General features: G+C 40.7%; 1 protein-coding gene across 12 annotated transcripts in view; it reads right to left on the bottom strand.

Annotated features, from left to right (window-relative positions):
• The window catches only part of DOCK3 (dedicator of cytokinesis 3), a 187856-nt gene that overhangs the window by 18974 nt on the left and 148386 nt on the right, over positions 1 to 20496 (bottom strand). For 9 of the 12 annotated variants that reach the window (XM_039734181.1, XM_039734175.1, XM_039734179.1 and 6 more), the window contains 13 exons: positions 19397 to 19482; positions 17536 to 17562; positions 17318 to 17413; positions 15603 to 15663; positions 15024 to 15117; positions 14176 to 14324; positions 9471 to 9557; positions 7818 to 7922; positions 3865 to 4006; positions 3013 to 3179; positions 2390 to 2476; positions 1752 to 1931; positions 686 to 769 (listed from right to left, as the gene is read on the bottom strand). In XM_039734181.1, the coding sequence (XP_039590115.1) occupies positions 686 to 769; positions 1752 to 1931; positions 2390 to 2476; positions 3013 to 3179; positions 3865 to 4006; positions 7818 to 7922; positions 9471 to 9557; positions 14176 to 14324; positions 15024 to 15117; positions 15603 to 15663; positions 17318 to 17413; positions 17536 to 17562; positions 19397 to 19482 (1365 nt within the window). The remainder of the gene's footprint in view (positions 1 to 685; positions 770 to 1751; positions 1932 to 2389; positions 2477 to 3012; positions 3180 to 3864; positions 4007 to 7817; positions 7923 to 9470; positions 9558 to 14175; positions 14325 to 15023; positions 15118 to 15602; positions 15664 to 17317; positions 17414 to 17535; positions 17563 to 19396; positions 19483 to 20496) is intronic. The other 3 variants (XM_039734182.1, XM_039734176.1, XM_039734174.1) reach the window with 1 other exon arrangement.

The raw sequence follows: 20496 nt of genomic DNA on the forward strand, positions 1-20496 counted from the left end.
GTCTGTACAAACAATAACTAATTAATCTTCAAATATCTCCTGAGGATTGAAGGGAGATAAGCATTATTTTACAGATGGGGAATCTCAAATGCAATTCAGTGATTTGTTGAAGAACAAGCCTACTAGCTCTATTCAGATTTGGGCACATTGTTTAATGGAGTATATCTTTCCAAACTTTCAGTTAACAGGGATGTGATTATCTGATTTCATTCCCATCAAAGCATCCCACAGATTTATCTACCAAGATGTTTCAAGGAGACGCTATGGAAAAATAAAACTGCAGATAACATAAATAGGCATTAAGTTTTCATATGTGGCTCTGCCACTTTAATCTCAAGCCTGACCTGTCCTGCCTCCGATTGTCTTTGAAAATTGCTAGGAAGACATAGTTCAAAATGCCAAAAATGAATGGCAGACTTGAAATGCAGCAAGATGTCTGTTGGGTAATAAATGTAGAAAACAAAATGAATGTACTTTCAGCTGAACTTCACCTCACATCCCATAAGGTGAGTGACTTGTCATAACTGCCTTGCCCACTTCCCTCTTGTTTTTTGTTTGCATGTATTTAGATTTCCTGTACCAAAAATCTTTGCTTCTGATTGAATCAATTGGATCTGATGTTTATACTGACTGCTGATGAATCCAGACAACATAGCAATGTTCTTCTGCACCTGAAAAATAGTACCTGTTCCTGCATGAGTTCCTTGAGCTGGGTGATCTTCTCTGCGTCTCCGGGGTGCTTTGTGATATAATCCTTATCAAAAAAGGCCTGCAGGAAGAGGAAAAAAAAGTGCCTTTTGCTTATGGGAAGGTGTTTCACCATAACTTGAAGTCAAAGGATGAAAGGAAAAGGTCCAAAAATCTTAGGAAAACAAAAAAATATATTAAGGTAACAGCAGAGCTTAATTTTATTGTTTTTTAGCACTCTGGGATGCAGAGAAAATGGGCTTGGCAGCTGAAACGATTCTGTTGAATCATGACTCCGACCAAGTTTCCCCCTGTGTCAGTGATGAGCAATACCACTAAGCCTTGTATCTTCCAGTTATTTGAATTTTATAGTTTCCTTCACATAACTGCCTAAAGCTAAAGGAATTTAGTGAGTAAATTGGCAACTAATGTAAAGCCTGAAGAGCATTCTCTCCATGGCTCCGTTGTGAAGACTCATCCCAAACCCCTGAACCACTGCTGCAATTTTTCAGTATTTTACCCTAAACCTACCTTTTGCAATGCTCAGTTTAAGTAACAGCTTGCCAGAGATTATGCTGGATAACGCTGGATATTGTATTTAACATCATTTTAGTTCGACAGCAAGTCTGAAATTAGCCCATCAGCAAAGATAATGGTTCAATAGCATGAATTAGTGGTTTTTCCTGATTCCAGACCTAATCAGTTACCACCAGTCCCACAGCCTCTATTGCAAAATGAATTTATAATGTAAGCAGTATTAAAAAAAAGCTGCTTCACTGTTTTACCTGCCAAGTGAGGATTTCCAGATAAGCCAAGTGTCATCTGTGAGAAACCCTGCTGTTACCTGTACCTATTTCCATGTGAGATCCCAGCTCCACCCTGGAGCCTCCTTGCATGTGGCTATGCAAGCACTGATGCAGAAAAACCAAGTAGGGGGTGTAACCCCATCTCTAGATAATGCACATGAGATTTTCTTATCTTATTAAGCCACACTATCATCAAAATAGAAATGCAAATAAAACTGAGGAAGGGTGATACTCAATGGGAAGCAAAGCCTGGCTCACCTCCTGGTACCGCGCAATTCCCCCGTTAACGGCGGCATCAATCACTCCGTTCAGACACATGCTGAGAAGATTAATGTTGCCATGCATTTGTTTGTGCTGGTACTGGCTTATCAGTGTCCTCAGCTCCTGGTTTTTGTTCTCAACCACTTGAATAGCATTTTCCAAAGGACTTACTTCAACCTCAAAAGCAATAAAATACACTTTAATTCTGTGGACACTTCACTGAGATTTATTATCTTCCTTGTAATAAAATGGTACTCCAGGATTGTTCAGTGAGCTCCCTTCGCTTTTACTGCTTTGTAGGAAATTTGCTACATTAACAAACTCCACTGTTGGCAGTGCTGGATTTCAGGTAACTCGGTTGCAATAATAGGTGTCTTTCTGTATACTGAAGACATGGCAGCAGTGCAATTATTCCATCCTTTTGGCACTGTCTCCATTGTACTATTAGCTAATACAATTCCCCTGGTTACATTCAGCCATTATTTAGATGAAGTGGTAGAAAAAGGATGTATTTAACTCTCGGTAAACACCATTTTAAACTGCAAGATTTCAGCCCAACAAGTTTTAAGCTGCCTATTGCATGTCCTCAGTAACTCGTCATTTCAACCCCCAGTTACAGGAATTGTGAATGTTACCAGTTCTCTCCTCTCCACTTCAAACCAGCGAGAGATCCCAGGCAAGCTGTGAGTCAGGGTCAGAGTGGTGCGTTCAATCCACAAGCTCTGCAAGGAGCAATTGAGGCTGTGAGGAACAGTGAATCACAACCACATCCTCTGTACTCTTACTACAAGTGCGAAGGGGGCAAGGCTCAGAAAAGAATGCATTAACCTCCCGAGCATTCATTCTGTACAAGGTCTTCCTGAAAGTCACTTAAACAACAAACCAGGAATTCAGAAAGCTTGAAACAACGCACTCAACATTTCTATTAATTTTTTTAACTTGCCCAATCACCAGTTGTGTCATGGGACCCAAAAAGACATTGTAGACCTATGTGTCAGTAATAAAAAAAAAGTCCAGCCAAACAAACAGTGTCTGGGCACTCAAATAATTCACCTTTAAACTGGACAATGCTTTAAGCAGGTCAGAACTTAACAATATTCAATCAGACCATGGACTTAACCTGTTACTTCAGTTACTGTAGTATCTATGGCTATCAAATCAGGATTACCTAAAAGGGTCTATCCACATCGAAAAAAAAGAAGACAGTATTCAGCTGGAAGAGATGAACACTTAAACATGGCTTATTTGCTACTTCTACCTTAAATTCGTTCTCCTTGTCCTTGGGGCCCTTGTGGAAGGGTCTGTCGTAGCGGAACTTGCGGATGTTGTTGACGCGGTAAAAGCTCTTGATGCGATCAGGGACACGGTCCATTTGCAGCACGTCTATGTTGTCTGGGATGGGAGTCACTGCATAGATCTGCAAATCTGGTAATTGTGCAGTCAAAGAAAGCTTTATCCGTGTGTTAGGAAAGACAAATAGGAAACAGCAACCCACACAGGAGGCTCTATTTGCTGACAGTGACATTACGGTTCAAATCCCGCACAGAATCCACACCATTCTCTCAGAAGCCAAATATTGAGGGTTCCATGACTAAGCTCTGCAAAGTCTCTGCAGTCCCCTTAAATGTGATGTCGTTCAGTCCTTAAATGCACTGAGCATTGTACAGGTGACCAGCAAGAAGAATGAGATTCAAAGCCTTGGGTATAAAAAGGTTCAACAGCTTTAAACAAAGGGAAATTGCAAAAAAGTCAAATACTGATGTAAGAAAAATAAGCAAAATGGAAAAGAGTGCTTTGGAACTAGTATCTGTTCCCAACAAAATATTGGCCAAGAGAAGGTATCAGGAATACTCCTAAGGACACACACTATGTGTGATGCCAGTGCTATTGGTAAAGCATTAAAGCATGGATATGGCCAAGCACAGCCCTTTCTCCTCTACATGGAACATGGCCTGCACTACTCCCTGAATAAAAAGTCACCACTCTCTCCAACATCACGTCCCATGACAAACCAGTTACTGTCTGCTGCAGCCAGGGTTTGGTTTTGTCCACATCTATATCCATCTCTGTGCTCTGCTCCAGGCAGAGTTTCCCTTTCCCAGAAGGATACACTGGGCATCACACTGCAGTATGGAGTCATCAGGGTGGTTTGGGTGCTGCATTGCGATGGCCTGGGGGAACTCGCTCAGCATCCTCTGCTGGAAGGCTTCCAGCCTCTCATAGTCATGGCCCCGACACACATATTCTTTGTTCTGCAAGAAGGACATAATTATAAGCATAAATTAGTGTCCTTAAAGGTAATTTAAATTCTGTTGACTTCTGTCTCACTTTAAATGTTACTTCAGAACCAAAGGTAAATGACAGTGGCAATATGCTAATGTGAAAGTAGATGTATTTTATCCCTTCATTTTTCTTTACAATGTATTTCATGAAGAAGCAATGAATGAGGAGACTATTCCACTGATCTCTGAACAGCACAGTGCCTCTGATTCAGGCACACCCAGCATTCAGTCTTGTGGTCCCTTCTTACCTGCTTTTCAGAAAAGGCACTATTTTTAATTGGACTGTATTGAAATGTATCAACTAAAACTTAAGTCACCAGCTTGGCTGTTCTACACTGGGAAAGCTGCTGTCAAATACAGTTTATACCAGATGGATAAAAGTCCTGAGGTTCTGATAGAACAGAGGGAGATATATGTTTATCATTTTATCAGTTCTCCTCAGAGAGAAGTTGCAACAAACTATTCACAAAAATCACTGTTTAATCACTGCTGTATTATCACAGCCATACAACCCAGCCCTGATGGTGATGAACAATACAAGCTCAGGAACTCCCCTGTCAATAGTACAGTAATACAGAAAAGCTTTACCAAGAATTCTCAGTGGCCACTTAACAAATTCCCCTTCAGCCCTAAAAGCACTTTCCTCTTGATGAACAAAATTTCATTTCTGTTAATAATGGAAAGCTGCATTTAGATGACTCTTGAGGCATTAAACCACTGGTGCAGAGTTCTTGGATGCTTTTTGTGCTATCTCTTAACTCCAAACAGCACAATACAGGATTTCTAAATTCCTCAGTGTCAGGAAGATTGTATTCCAGTGTCTTAACCCTCAAAACCACAATTTTTATCAGTATTAATATCTCCTAGTGCAAGACCAATCAAAGCAGGCAAATTCTCTAATTTTGGTAGTTTAAACTCTCATACACATAATAACTAGAAGAACAGGGAGGGTTTTCACCTTCATGAAACAATTTAAAAATTTAATAAACAAAACCAGCCTTTTATTTCTTGCATTTAGAAGCTGCAGTACATTCAATAATGTGGTTTTAATTGCTCTGGAAAAGGGATGTGGCCAAGCAGTTCTTGATCTTGGTAGCAAAATCAAAGGGAAAGTAGTAAAATCAGATCATAAAACACAGCCAAGGAATTCAGTTATCTTTGGCTTTGCATTTCAACTTTTTGGAAAGAATCTCCTGTTCTGGCTGTGACATGTGTCACTTTGTATGCATCAGTCACAGCAACCAATGCACTGGGAGAAGAATCACATGATGAATCCTGACAGTTCAGTCTGTAATGCTCCAACTTTGCAGCTATTAGTAAATTTGGAGTGAGCCCATGTTTGAAGGTGGATCTCTTCATGACACTTACTGCTTTCTCTGTTTTAGCTTTTGATTGCAGCAATCTAGAAAACTGTAAGCCTAGAAATAAAGTTATTGTGATTCTAAAAATAATGCCCTGAAAACACCTCAAAGCTAAATTTAATAAGACTTCAGACAGATGCCAGCACAAGATCTCAAAACATGGCTTGTCAGGCCTTACTTGAACTTCTGGTAGATGGAAGATATGGACAGTTTTAATTTAAATTTACTTATGTAGAAAGGCTAGAAATAGATGCAGAATTCATAGAAACATGAATAATGACTTTTCTAGACAAAGGGTCTTCAAAAATCAAAGATATAGAAAGAAGTGGTTATTTTCTGTCTTAAGCTATGCAGCAATAGAAAAATACATCAGAAAAGGGCTTGGAGTTATTTGATCACTTTATATCACTCCCGTATCCATTTGAAGATTTTAAATCCATGTAAATCTTTTTCTTCTCTAGAATAGCTGCTTCCAATCTCTTTACAGTGTGATCCATGCTGATGTGACTGCTAATGGGCTTAGTCTGTGCTCCACAATGTGTGTGCTGTATGGATCATTAGGGAGAGAAAGGAGGAGGATGACTTTTAATGAGATTGCTACATTAGTAATCTGCTATCAGAAGTACTGCTACCAAATATAATTGCAGAATTAACAAGGATTATAATTATGTACGCTCGTGTTCGCTGGTAATTTCTCCAGCCAAGGATCCACATTGTTACAGCACTGTGCAGAGTCAGGGCTGAGCACAGGGAGCTCAAGCAGTGTCAAACACCTTGGCCATGCAGGATCCCAGGTAAAAGTGAGGATACACAAGATAAAAAGATAAGCTGCAGTCACTGACAGCACTTCAGATGTAGGAATGCTTGTGTGCCCTGGTGACTGTGTTGTCACTCACTTGCTGAAATATTTGTTGCTAGATATAAAAATTGTGTTTTCTCTGGAGATCTTCATGGGGCAGCTCTGGGTTCACACTGCAGCACCCATCCTTTCTTTGGATTCCTTTGCAGGGGTCTCGTACACACTGCTTCAGGCTGCTGCATTCGAAATTCTGTGAGGAGCAGCTAAGGGAGGAGGGGCTCAGACTGCAGAAAAGGAGGCTCAGGGGGATTCTTCTCACCCTTTACAACTCCCTGACAGGACGTGGTAGCCAGGTGGGGTCAGGCTCCACTCCCAGGGGACAAGGGACAGGAGGAGAAGAAACTGCCCCAAGCTGCACCAGGGGACGTTGAGGCTGGACATGAGGAAGAATTTCTTTGTGGAAAGGGTTGTCAGGCATTGGAAGGGGCTGCCCAGGGGGTAGATGAAGTCACCATCCTTGGAGGTGTTAAGAAACAACTGGACATGACACTTGGTGCCATGGTCTGGTTGACAAGGTGGTGATTGGTCAAAAGTTGGATTGATGATCTTGGAGGTCTTTTCCAGCCTGAATGATTCTGTGATTCTTTGATTCTGGCACTGTTCACCTTTGAATAACATAAAACCATCACCCTTTATGCACTGGTGTCTCTTCTCCTTGACTAATTTCAACTTGCCTTTATTACCCCTGCCCGAGTTTCCATTGAAAGACTATAATTAAACTCCAGTGTTGAAATCCTTGTTAAAAAAACCAACAACTTCATAATCAGAGGGGAGTACAAGAGGGCAGCTCTCAAAATGGCTTGGCTTTGTATGACTTCATCCTGTGTACCTCGATTGGTGCCACCTCTTGTCAAACCATTCCTTCAAAGAGAACACAAACCACGCACCTCCAGTCCTTGAAAGCTTCCAGTTACCTTGTCCTGTCACATTTGATGGCATCTGCCATCAATTCACAGGCAGCTCTTGGAGCACTTGTCAGATTATATTCCTTCCTTGCTCTAAACTAGCAACAATACATTGTATAAACAAATGCCCATTTAAAGTCTGAATCCTCATTAGGAAAAGAAGAAAATTTCACTTTTTAAATGGATTGGTACACCAGCAGACAATGAGCTCCAAGTGAGGATGTGTCCAAAGAAGCTGTTTGGCTTTTGTTGAAAGAGGAAATTTTCTCTTGAACAGAGCATAAGAGTCATCAGGCTGGGATTAGAATTCTGTCAAGTGAGACTTTTTTTAAAGTGTGATAATTTGAGATGATGAAAATTAGTTGTAATGACCCAACATTGCTGAAATACAGCATTTTGCTTAATATAGAGGCAATTTGTGCTGCATCTGCAGATCATCAAAAATTCACAGTGGCATGAGTCAAATTTGTGGTCTCTGTTCCCAAGAACATTCCCAGTGGACCGTGTCCTTCAGTTCAGCCAGAAAACTGTTTTTATTTGTGCAGGCATAAAAAAAATATGCTGAATAGTAGACATCATATCTCCAAAACAAAAATACAAAGCCTTAACAGCTACTCTCAGCCTGGTCACTTGCATCCTGTATAAGTCTGGCTTACCCGCAGGAAAAATGGGAATTTTCGACCATAAAAACCAACTCTGAAAAACTCCGGTTCTAAGCGCTGCTGTTCCATGATATTGTCATAATAGGTGGCTTCCATTTTCTGTGGAAGAAAGAGATAGCTGCTATCAGACCCTTAAAGCTGCACTTACAACATTAACATCTCATTAAAAAATCACATAACTGTTTTACCCCCACGATTTTTTATGAAAAGACCAAAATTCTGTTAAAGATTAAAATTATTAATTAAACCAGCCTACATGGTGGAACAGACTAGAATATCACCATATTCATTTTACATTTTGGAAGATGACATATTAATTTTTCCTGGTTTATCTTATTTTAAATTAAACAGGTCTTGCATGTAATTTTCTTTGCATTGCAGAATTAATGGCAAACTGAGATTAAGATCCAGGTTGCCTGGCTCACAGTGTCCTATTCTCTCCTACAGATCAAAATCCATACCACTGCCTGGAAAATTACACCTAATTGGGTTTGCCTTAATTGAGTTGAGGGGCATGAAAAAGGATAAAACAAAATTAAATCTACAGCTCTGTGCACCAGAAGGTTTAACATGGAAGAAAAAAGTGGTTGGAAAGAGGAAAAGACTTTTTTCTAGTTCCAATAAAGAGCTTTGTGGAATTGTGCTAACAAAGATGAAGAGTGGGATTTCCAGACCCTTTGGCAAACTGAACCTTGGTTGAAAGGCTCACAGGAATTTCACTGTAGCAAAAGGTGACTCTTCAAGGAGAAGAACCAGTTTGACACCATTGCTTCCACTGCAAGGAACCCTAACTTGCAATATTGCATCCTATGGTCAGGTGCCACAAACATTAACTCCCATTCCAGGAAGGAGAAGGTCCCCAAGTCACTGCAGGAAGCATCCAGGAATGTGGTGGTGCTGTGAATGGCACAGAGTGCACAGCCAGGCTGGTCATGTGCTCTCTTTGGGGCCACTTGGGAGAAAACAGGTTCTTCAGAAGTGCAGTTTATCAGACCTTGTTAGGCAGGTGTCTTCAGATAAAAATAAACTGGACTTCATTGAAAGAGGATCTAAACCATTGCATATATCCATGCAGCATAAATCTCAAATTTGGATACATGTATGCTACCCCAGGGGACAGGAGGAGATGAACTATTTTCACATTCAGAAAGTTTTTAAATAACAACAGGAACTTCAGCTTTTTCTGATTAAAGCACGATGCTGTAAATGTGCCCTGATTTCATCACGTGTTTGGTTGTACCAGAGGATCAGATCCCTGTAAACTGGTAAGAATGCCATAAACATTTGTCTTCTTCATTCTCTCATTCATCTTATCTCACTGAGGCACAAGCTGTCCTTGATTCTTTTGGAATTAAAATGAAATATGTATTAAAAATAAGGATATGTTATGCAAAAAGATATGTAAATATGCCATTGCAATTGCAAGGCCAGCTCCTGTGTGTGTGTGTGTGCTGTCTTCATATACGCACAGGATTTTACTGCTACCAGACTCTGGAATTATTTCAGTGGACCTACAAAGTCATCAATATGAATCAATGGCAAGGAGTCTCAGTGACTGCATGGAGCTCTACAAGGAATGTGATTATATTTAAATTCAGAATGCTCTGGGGAGTGAGGAGGAGTCTGCAAGGAGAGAGCAGCACTTACCCGGATCCAGCTGAGGCTCTGGTAGTCGTAGAGGCTCTCGTACTGGATGGCCAGCTCTCGGCACAGCGGGATGCCGAACTCCCAGCTCTGCGGGGCCAAAGCAAATCACACTCACAGCAAACACAAGGCCACTGCCAGCTCAGCTGACAGCAATGTGCAAACTCGCTTCTGGGAACTCATTTGGTATGAAATGGCAGAGATTAGATGTGAAAATGCAATGCGGTGAAACCATTTCCATTAAATAGCAGATCAATTCCTTCTAAAAGATGGGAACAGAGGCATATGTTCCGTGGAAATTACACACACATACTGCTTGTTCTGACACTTCATCTATGAGACTGGGAACTTATCTGGAGAAAGATAATAAAACTAACAATTTTTCTTCGTGCTAGACACCCCTTCAACCCACCCCCAACAGCTCCTTTGCTTCCTGCACTAGAACTCCCTGGAGCAGAGCTAGGGCTCGGCTCCCCAGCAAAGTGCTGCCCTTCCCAGGCTGCTCCTTCCCACTGAAAGCACAAACTGTCAGGCAGTGGGAACACTCCAATACACACAACATCCTCAGAACTGACCTGCATTGCTGCAGTGAATCAATAACCATAATTCAGAAAGCCACACTCATTTCTTCAGCTGCCAGTCCCACACAATGGATCTCTCCTAGCACAGCATACTCGTCATCCCAGAGGTCAGGAGGGACAGAGACCCACTTTGGGCACACCCACACTGAGAGAAAGACTCTCCTGTTACCTCAAGTGGCTTTTTGGAAAGCTCATTTAACACTGAAATCTCCTCTTCCATTACCTTGTACCTGCACACACTGGAAGCCTTTTAGGGGAGTGGCTGTTTCTTACCACGCTTATGGTAAAGGATTTAGAACACCAAGGTCTCAGTTGAACCTTTACTGGATAAAGTTTTATTATGCATTACTGGCCTAATTTGCCAGTTGTTTTACATGGGACCCTGCTGTAGTGAAAACAAAATTGATGTGTGAGTTAAGACTATCATCTCACATTTTAAGAATATTAATAGCAATATTGTAAATTATTGGAAAGAGTCATAATCAGCAATTATGTAAAATGTAGCACTTAATATGGAAACAGTTTTTCTAGTCACATGTACCTTCACATAAAAAAGTGACTCTCTACTGTTTCATTTAATTTATGAGGCAGTTTACAGTGTTTCCCTTTAAGCCCATATTTGTAGTGTCTGTTCTCTCCTTACTACCACTTCCTTACTACAGCTCTTTAGCTTCATTTAATTACAAAAGCTTCAATTAAAACTTGCTAAATAAAATATTGTACCAGAATCAATTGGATATTCTGATAGTATTTGTAGTTTGGGAGAATGGGAGACTTCTGAAGAGATTTATTTAGATCAAAGCAATGACACAAGAGGAAAGGAACTGAAAGACCAGTTTCTTGACTACTCTGAACATTAGTGAGGTATTTGTGATTTCAAATTAACAGGATTTCTGCTGTGGGTTGTCAAAATCCATGACACACAAACTGATCCACTGAACTGAGATCAACCATAGTCAGTTAAGTGTTTGTATTTGCAAACTCAAGCACCACTGCATTTTTTATGGTTGCAGCACATTCTTTACAGAGATGCTATACATAGATTTTCAGTCCTCAGCTGATCTATGTTCACTTCTAAAACCTCTAGCTAGGAATAAATGGCTTTTTTTCCCACAGAGAGTGTGAGCAGTCTTACTTCCAAATGGGATGCTGTGACTAAAGCCTACCTAACTCTCTAATCTCTCTTCTGGACAGAAGCAGAAATCTCACCAGCTGTTTTCCCTCCAGGTGATCTGAGGGATGTAACCTTTTCATGCTCCTTTTCTGATGTCAATTAAATTAACAACATGCAACCACATCTGATTTCTCTATATACTACCTCTTCTCATGTACCTTGATACCATTCCTGTCATCCTAACTCAGGCTCTCTCTTTGTTTCAGTTTCCACACCAAGAAATTCCACTGTGCTACCTGAGTACTCTGCAGATACAAGATGAGATAGAGAAGGGAAGAAAAACAACATACAGGTAACTTCCTAAAGAGAAAATGGTTTGAAGATATTTGAAAGGAAAAGGAATGAATGGATATCCAGGTCACTGGAGCTTCAGTTTTAAAATCTGTGATGCTGACAAGTAACATCTTTACAGTACAGATAATTAATATGTAATTCCATGTGACATGCAAGTGTCACTTCCCTCTTCAAATAACTTCCTGATGTCTCCACTGGTAATTTTCCTCATTAGTACTTTCTGTTTTGCTGACCTGTGGTGTGTTTGCATGTTGTGCATTACTTGAAAGCCACATTCATAGGGCATTTATTGCAGCTTTCTCCTACAGCACCAGCATCTCTCAGCTGACTGCACACTAAAGGGCACAGGTAGAGACAACCAACCCTTCTGAATGCCAGCGTTTATTTACTCACATCCCAATGTGCAGATTTCTTTTGGAAATGATTCCCATGAGAGTACACAAGAGAAGTGATTTCAAGTGTTGGGTATGGAGCACATGATCAAAAGCTAAGTGCTTTGGGAACTCTGCTTTGGGTCTCTGTGCACTTGGCTGCACTAGGGAGAACAGACCCTGCAGTGCCAAGGTGGGAGCTGCTCAGAATTGTCAGTTAAATCCAGCAGTGAACTGGACAGAAAAGGGCTGTGCAGCTTTTGAGCTATTGCTGTGCAGAAACACAATCAGTCAGGTTCAAACTGTTCCATTCAGGGATGTCTTCAGCTAGAGACCTTGTGAGTTTTAACAGTCAAAATTGTAACTGAGGGTTAAAAATATCTTCAGTTTAGTTATGTACTTGCACACCCTGCCAGCTGAGCCACAAACCAATTCACAGCACAGCAGAAATCAGCAGGAAGGGGCACATGACCAGTGAAGGCTAAAAGGCTTTGGAACACCATGTTCCTTCCCAGCACTGGGCTGCTGCTGACGCTGCTGAGGGTGGGAGTTCTGCACCCACTGCAGCATCCCAGGCTGTGCCACTGGCATGTCACAAGACACCCTTGTGGGCAGTTTTCCTCCCATTCCTGTCCAGAGAAAATTTCCCTATAAACAAATGCAGAATTTTTACAGCCTTTACACTCTGCCTTGACACCCTCACTTGGTGGAAGAGGCCAGGAGCAGCATGAGAAATGGAAATGCAGCTGAAGGACAATAACAAATCCTGCTCTGAAGAACCTGAGGAGGGACCATCTCAGGATAGTGAAGAAAGAAGCTGTCAGACACAAGTAGAGGGAAGCAGGTTTCTTCCATTCCCTGAGCTGCTCCCTGTCACACAACAAGAGTGCTGAAAAGGAGGATTTGGCTTCTCAGCATCTTTCACTTCCATAGTCTGAGTGACATACGCACTGCTTAAGTGGATTATTTAATCATTCAGCTACCATTTGTAATAAAGCAGGATTAAAACACAAATCAAGTAACTCCAAAAACATCCAGTGGGGAGAAAACCTCAAGAGGTTAACACTCTATAATCTGTTAGGAGTTTTATAGCCTAATTACATCAGTCAATTTTTACTCTACTTCACTGTGTATATGGATTCCCTGTTGTTGTCAAAAATAAAGGCTCACTTGCTTTCCACAGTGCCTCTATCATCTCTGCTAGTCAGACAGTACAGTACTACAATATTTGCACAAGCCAGTTATTTGATTTTAAGTGCAGTCTGAAAACCCCTGAAAATTTCTGAAATGAAAGAACCATATGCAGTGTTATCACAAAAGAGCAACTCTGGCAGACACACACACAAAAAAAATCTAAATAACTTCCTCATAAATGGGCCATTTCTTCCTTCACATAGCAATCTGACTTCCTTTTGCAGGTTCTTTAGAAAATGTTTCTGCCATGCAACTCCTATTACCATGACTAGGAATGAATTATCTGGAATGGCAGCCCCGTAAGAACCAACTCACATTTGTATTTAATGCCACTGTCACTGCCAGCAGGGGCAAAATCAACCCTGAGGCACACATACAGATGTTATCTCCCAAGAACATAAGCTGTAGGAATTTTCTAGAGAAGGGAAAAATTTGAAAATACTCCAACAGATGATGTCACTTTTAAGGTTCACCTCTGAAATGTTCCCAAAACACCATGACACAAGGGACTAAAACATCTACTTCTGCAGTAATTGAAAAAAAAAAATAATTAACTGCACAAAACCCATACTCAATATATGAAATTGAAATGGATTGATTTTCTTCTTGTGCAGTGGATGGAATTGCACTTTAATTGAAAATCACTGTAAAATAAGTGACACTGAAAGAACTTAAATATTTTCAATTCAATAAAGAGACCCCTATTTGCCTGCCATTTCCACATGTAGGTTAAGCAGAAAGCAAGTTCTCAAGTGAGTCATAGCACAGCAGTTTGCACAGACAGCTACCAAATGCAATCCCACCCTCAAAAGCTGAGGAACAAGCACTCTGCCACACAGCTGATCCAAGGCTTGGTTTAAAGGTTTTAAAATAAGTGTTTGTCCTGTTGGCCTCCCTCATCCATTCCAAATTCCATATGTAATAAAATACATTTCTCATCTCTTTTTTTTGTCCAGAGAGCCAATTTGCAATGTTAGAAACCCTTTTGATACAAATTTACTTCCAGACTACTGAACTGAGATGATGGCTTGCAAGCCCTAAGTCAGTCAGGAAAAGGGAAGGAAGCTGCTGGAAGAGAGAAGAAGTTGGCATACCTTCCCTTTGTTGAAGTAATGGATAATCTTACGGCACAGACCTTCCTTACGTTGCCACTCTGACTGAGATGGGTAATGCAGGAACTCTCTCAGAGGTCTGTCCTCCCACTGAAGCAACTCACAGTACAAAAGCAAAGTGAATGCAGCCTCTGTAGGAAAGGCAGTTATGGAACACTGAATCAATGACAGCAGATAAACACAGCCAATATTAAAGGTCACAGACCTGCTTCTGACACAGTCTGTGATTTCTGACTTATACTTTGCAAAAAAGAAGTCTCAACTCTTAGGGGACCATTAAATTATTCAATTACTTCAAATAGCAGCACATGATTTTTAGGTACAAATCTGTCAAATTTCTTTTTACCAGCTACTTGATTTAAATGCACAGTCAGAAGTTCAGATCTGTAACTAGATTTAGGGCCTGCAGCTAACAGAAACTGCAGTAAACAGAGCTTGGACAACACAGCATTAGAGTCCACACACGTTCCAAGTGCTCCCTCAGCACTGCAAGGCAAGGAAATGTGACAAGTGATAATATAATGGTGCTTTTGCTAATCTTCCCTTAAGTTTCATTCCACTATTGTGATTTTTTTAAAATCCATCCTCTTCAAAGAAACACTTACAATTTTACATTAAAGTGAATGCAATAATCATGTGGTTGTGCAGACATGAACAGACAGTATTTAACTTGAGGAAAGGAGCTGGGCCTCAGCTCCTTGCCTTCCCAACTGCCATAACTGATTCATGCAAATTCTTTCCAAAAGAATGAGCCAGATATTATACAACACTGGAAGAGTTAAAAAATGTCACGAGGAGTTAGAGCAGCCTCTGTGCAATGTGTCTGTCACCTGTGTAGTTCTCAGCCTGCAGGTGCATGTCACAAAGCTTGTGGATATAGCGGATGTACATCTCCTCCTTGTTAATTTCAGATTTGTAGAAGTTCTGTGAAAGAAAAACCAGAGTTGTTACTCTTGAGACTCTCCACTGAAGCACTCAGCAGCATCTGTGCATGTGAAAAGTTATTGAAAAGAGAACATATTCTTAGTGGGAAAGAAAAGTAATAATTCTTTTCACACTCACACTGATCTAACCCAATAATTTTATTCTGGCATGATTTTTTTTCAAAATGAAGGGGGTCAAAAGCTGAAAGAAGAGGTGAGAGAAGTTGTAGAAGCTGTGTCACAGGATACACAGAACTCAGCTGGACACAGCCCTGAGGAGCCTGACCTATCTGGCCCTGCTTAAAGCAGCCAGTCAGACCAGAGGGCTCCAGAGGATCCTCACAATCCTCATCATTTTCTCCTGTCATCCCAGTGCTCGGATTCTGAAGCTACATTTGCCTGACACAGATTCCTATTCCAGCCTTTCCCATCCCAGGATCAATGAGATTGCACAGGATCACAAAGAGGTAGAGGAAACATCTTTACCATTAGGTTAACAGTGCAGCCAATCTTCTTGTTTTCTGTTTCATCTCCTTTCATACAGTCCCTAGGAAAGCAGAGCAATGTTGAAACAAACACCTGCAAAACCAGTTCTTTTAAATTAAATCTGAAGCTATCTTATCTTCCAGACTTTCCCTGGATAATCATATACTTAATTTTATAAAGTTCCTCTAATAAAAATTTCCATATTAGGGCTTAGATGATGTGAGAACTGAGTGCCCCCTTGCAGGTTTGCATCTACAAACAAGCACCTGAAATGACTGTTCCTTCATTTCTTACAAGAATCTGAACAAAAATCAGATACAGTGGTTAAAAATAATCTGAATGCAAGATCTAGTATAAAAGTAAAAAACTCTTATTTATCCAGATGCAAACATTTAGTCCTAGTCAAAGGGTTGGCTTCCATAAATGCAGCTCTGCAGTGTGGTGTGGCACACAAGGAGACAAGCTGAGGGATTTAGACTAGATTTCTAACTTTTGCAGAGGTAAGTTAAATCACAACATTTATCTTTGGTTTCTGGAATATTTTAGAAATTATTTCTATTCAAATGGTACAAGAGACTAATTTTTAAAGCAGTGACACAGCAAACCATCCTGAGAACTACTGCAGATACTGACTGGCAGCTGAACTCTAAGAAATGCCTGTGTATTTCCAAATTCCAATGCTACGTTACAGTTCCCTGTTCTGGGAATGACAAATCAGCTGCAGATTGAAAATCAATTAAAAACTGGTATGTGTTTCTCATTTAAGCATGGAAATGTGTACCTGTGTGTCAAAGCTGCCTTGCTGGCAGCTGTTTATCATTAAAAAACAAAAACCAGAATCAAAAAACACACAACACCCCCCCACCCTGTGCCCCAAAAAACCTCAAGCAGCTCCCCTGCATTCCCTTTAAATGTGTCTCCAGTACCTACTTGTGCACAGTAGTTGTAGAGCAGTTGTTGCCAGGAAAAAACCAGGAGATTGGATCAAGGTGATAGGGATAACAAAAAGAGCAAACTAAAAAGCACAGCAAAGGATTTGGGACTGCAGAACACCCAGCCTAGTCAGAGGGTTTCACCTCTAATGAGCAGCAGCAGAAGAAAAAAACATTTGAACTCCTGTCAGTAGGCTAAAGATAGAAATATCTGGGGCAGTTCTATATAGGTTCAAACTGTCTATTATTAAAAAAACCCCTCTGAGTGTGTGTGTATATATAAATCTAAAGTTAAAATATTTCCTTCTAACTAACTCAAAGCCCAGCTGCATTGACATAACAGTCCTGCAAACTTCAGTTTAAAACTAAATGAAGGCTGCCTAATTTATAGTGAAGTCTTGCTCATGAGCCACCAGCTGATGTGCCAGAGTTCCCAGATGGAAGTTCTCCAGCCCTGCAGGCCTGGATGAGGTATTCAGCACATCTTGGTTCAACGAGGATTTGGGGATCACTCTTGCATTTAACATCTATTTTGCTGAATTGGTGAGATCATTTCAGTGATAGAAGGAATTAATGTTTCAGCAACCTGAATCAACCTCAGTACAAAACTACCAGGAACGAGCACACAAGAATGAGACAAGGATCTGGGATGTTTGCTCAGAACCCAGCAGTGATGGTGCATGTATGCAGCTTGATAGTCAATAAAATGTTCCCTGTAGGAATTTGGTGCCATGTCTCAACAAACTCCTTATGCTGAGAACATGTCCTTGCTGTGCCAGGTACCTGTAGTCCAGCAGGCGCTCCATGAGCCGAGTGACCGACGTGACAAAAGAGATCCCTGTCTCCCGCCAAGTTTCCTGCTCAATCTTCTCCAGCAAACTGTTTGGAGATGGAAAGACAGCAGGTGAGGCTTCCAGGGAGATGGTACAGGGCATGCAGACTGATACAGACAACTTGGTTTCTCCCTCACACAACAAATTCCAGAAGAATTAGCATCTTACCTGGGATAAGGCCCAAAGAGTTGGGTTCTACTCCAGGCAGCATGAAGTAAAGACAAGGAAATTACAGAACTGACAGCAGAAGGGAAAACATCTTCACACTGCCATTTAACAGATATGTAGAAGAGCAACACTCATGGCAATACTTGATTCCCACATTATTACTTGCAGCTTAAATACCACTAGCAGCAGTCAGAAACTGAAAAGGAGTCCAAACCTACTGCAAATATTTTTTCTTTCCTCATCCCTCCATAAATGTTCATCTCTAATCAGCAACCAACCAACCCTGAATCACATTGTATTAAACTGGAAATAAGAGCAATCTGCTCCTGCCTAGCATAGACAGTACAATGAGCACCCATGTCACACAGTTGTGAAGGAAGAGAGAAGGCTGAAACAAGAACAATGAACATTGTGTTTAAAAAGTGAAGAAAGCAAATTTACATGCCAGTTCCCCTGAAACTCGATTTCCAGTCACAGCATTTGCTACTTCTAAGAAAGAAATTCTGTTGGGTATCACTTTTCAGTACTGGGATGATTTGCAGCTGAGGGAGCCAACTCCCTTTACAGCAGCATAGTTGAGACAGTAAAATTCAGGGTCAACTGTTTTTTTCACACAGCATTTACTAATTTGTGGAATTTTTTCCTCAAACTGTTTCCTCATATTTTTCTCAGACAACTTGGTGGGAGATATAAACTGCAGGGGCCTCCTTTGGTCTTTGATGGGATCCCTGAGTGTGGGCAACTAGTTGCTGGAATTCCAGGCTGTGTTTCTTGGTAATGCATCCAATCACTATTACCTAAAAATGAGTAAAAAGCTACAGCCCTTGAATTTTTAACATTTCAGGTAAAGAATGTCTCCAAGTGGAGCAACGGCACACTATTCCTCCTGCCATGTGAATAAAAAAAAGAATAGATATTTCCTTTCCTTTATCCCTGAAATAGACTTACTTTATCTGTACACATAAGATCCAAGGCTTCCCAAGGCTGAATATACACAAATGCAAACTGAATACATTTCCATACTTCCTGAGGATAAGCACATGGGATGGGCAGGCTTATCTGGCTTGAAATGAATGAATGTGCAATTGCAAGCTCAGAAATAGAATTATTGATTCCAGCAAAACAAAGGTTTATGCCTCAAACAGCCAGTGTCCTGTTGGGGACCACGTAAAATTGGAATATATGGCTAAAATTCTGCTAATGATCTCTCTGGCTCACTAGAATATTAAAAAATTAGAATATTAACTGCTCTGCACTGTCAAGAGTTCGAAATAATTCCTTCTGAAATAAACTAGGAACACTCAAAATTAAATTTGGAGACAGATCAGTAATCAAAGGTAAAGTCAGACATAAAACCTTCAACTTTATCCTTCTGAGTATGAATTGTTGGTGTGAAAGGAAGTGTCACAAGGGACTCTGGAGGAAGCAACTGGCAACTGTTGAACCAACCAAAACATGGCCTTCAAAAATAGGAGGAAAGGAAGGAAAATGCTGAGAAAAATCCCCTTTGCTCTAACAAGGCCTGACTGTGTAGATAGTACAGTATCCCTCTAAACAGTCCTGAGAGCAGGATCTCACTCACTGCCATGGAAAGAGAAGTGCCCTGGCTCCTCCAGCAAATGAAGTTTTGATAGGAGGATGCCAACCTGTGCAGCCTTTTATTAGATGTCACAGAGAGAAGACAAAGAAGAAGAATTCAGGTCTCTATATTACTTCCAGCACTACTTCACTGAGCCATGCCATGGCAGCCTGCCAGGAAGGCCTTTCCTGCCCTCCCCACAGATCTGTGCCTGCTCAGATCAGTGCCTGCCTCTTCCAGTGGCCCTGCCCAACACGAGGAGCATGAACTGGCAAAGCTTACAGCAGGCTGAAGAGTTCCCTGTAGTTCTCATCACCTTTTCCTTCAGACACCAGGCTGTCCAGCTTATCGATCAACTCAGCCTCCACCTGCAGGAAGGAGAGCAAATCCATCACTCAGAGACTTCAGTGAACCAGCACAGCAGGGAAACTGCATCCTGAGCTACAACAGAATATCCAGCACCTCTGCTCTGCTGGTTCTGCTGCTGCAATTGATTTGCAATCACCCAGGCATCAGTATATTAGAAGATTATTTGTTCATTAAACACCACTTTTTAAACCTCCCTATGATTATATGACACTTTTGATTTTTCTTTCACTTATATAAAGGGCCAGCAATATTATGTTTCTCTTAGAAAGATTTTGATTACATATTAATTCCCACCCTAAATATCAAGTGTGGTAACAGATATTCTCATAAAATTGATTCAAGCACAGAAATTGATGTATGTAACATTAAACAAAAACAACTTCATGAAGTCAGAAATCCTGCAGAAGACAGTTTCACTGCTAGTGAAGAAAGAGGCTCCTAAAGGCTGAAACTATTTGCAAAAACATGGCTTACTTTTATTTAAAGACAAACATAGTTTGAGCTTCTCTATGTTTTTCAGCTGCCAAATTGTAAAGGAAGTAAAGAGGGTATAGAAAAACAAATCAGCCAGTAGCACACAAATGGACTTGGTGCTGAAATCTTTAAAGGGAGACCTGATTTCATCCCTGAATCAGACTGTATTGTTATCCAGTCTTGCTGAAAAAATAACCTTGTAAAAACATGAACTACTGAAGAAAATTTAAAAAGGGCTTGAAAATGAATTTTCAGAGTTTTTTTATTTTCTGACAAACAAATGATATTCAAAAGGGGAAGAGAAGCTCAAAAATAAAAAAACCCCCCAAAACCAAAAAACCACCCTCCCTTTGTTTGTGATCTACAGTGGCTACAGAAATCAGTAATGCCTGTGCCCAGCATTATACTGCAAAGCAAATACCTGCCTGGTTCCAGCAGATAATGTTAATGAGGTTTATTACCTCTTAGGGTATTTAACTATTTATTTAATCACTAATACAGACGATTATTTCATCTTTAACCTTTGAAGGTTACAATAT

Source organism: Passer montanus, unplaced genomic scaffold, assembly GCF_014805655.1.
Source record: "Passer montanus isolate IOZ18808 unplaced genomic scaffold, ASM1480565v1 scaffold9, whole genome shotgun sequence".
NCBI lineage: Eukaryota > Metazoa > Chordata > Aves > Passeriformes > Passeridae > Passer > Passer montanus.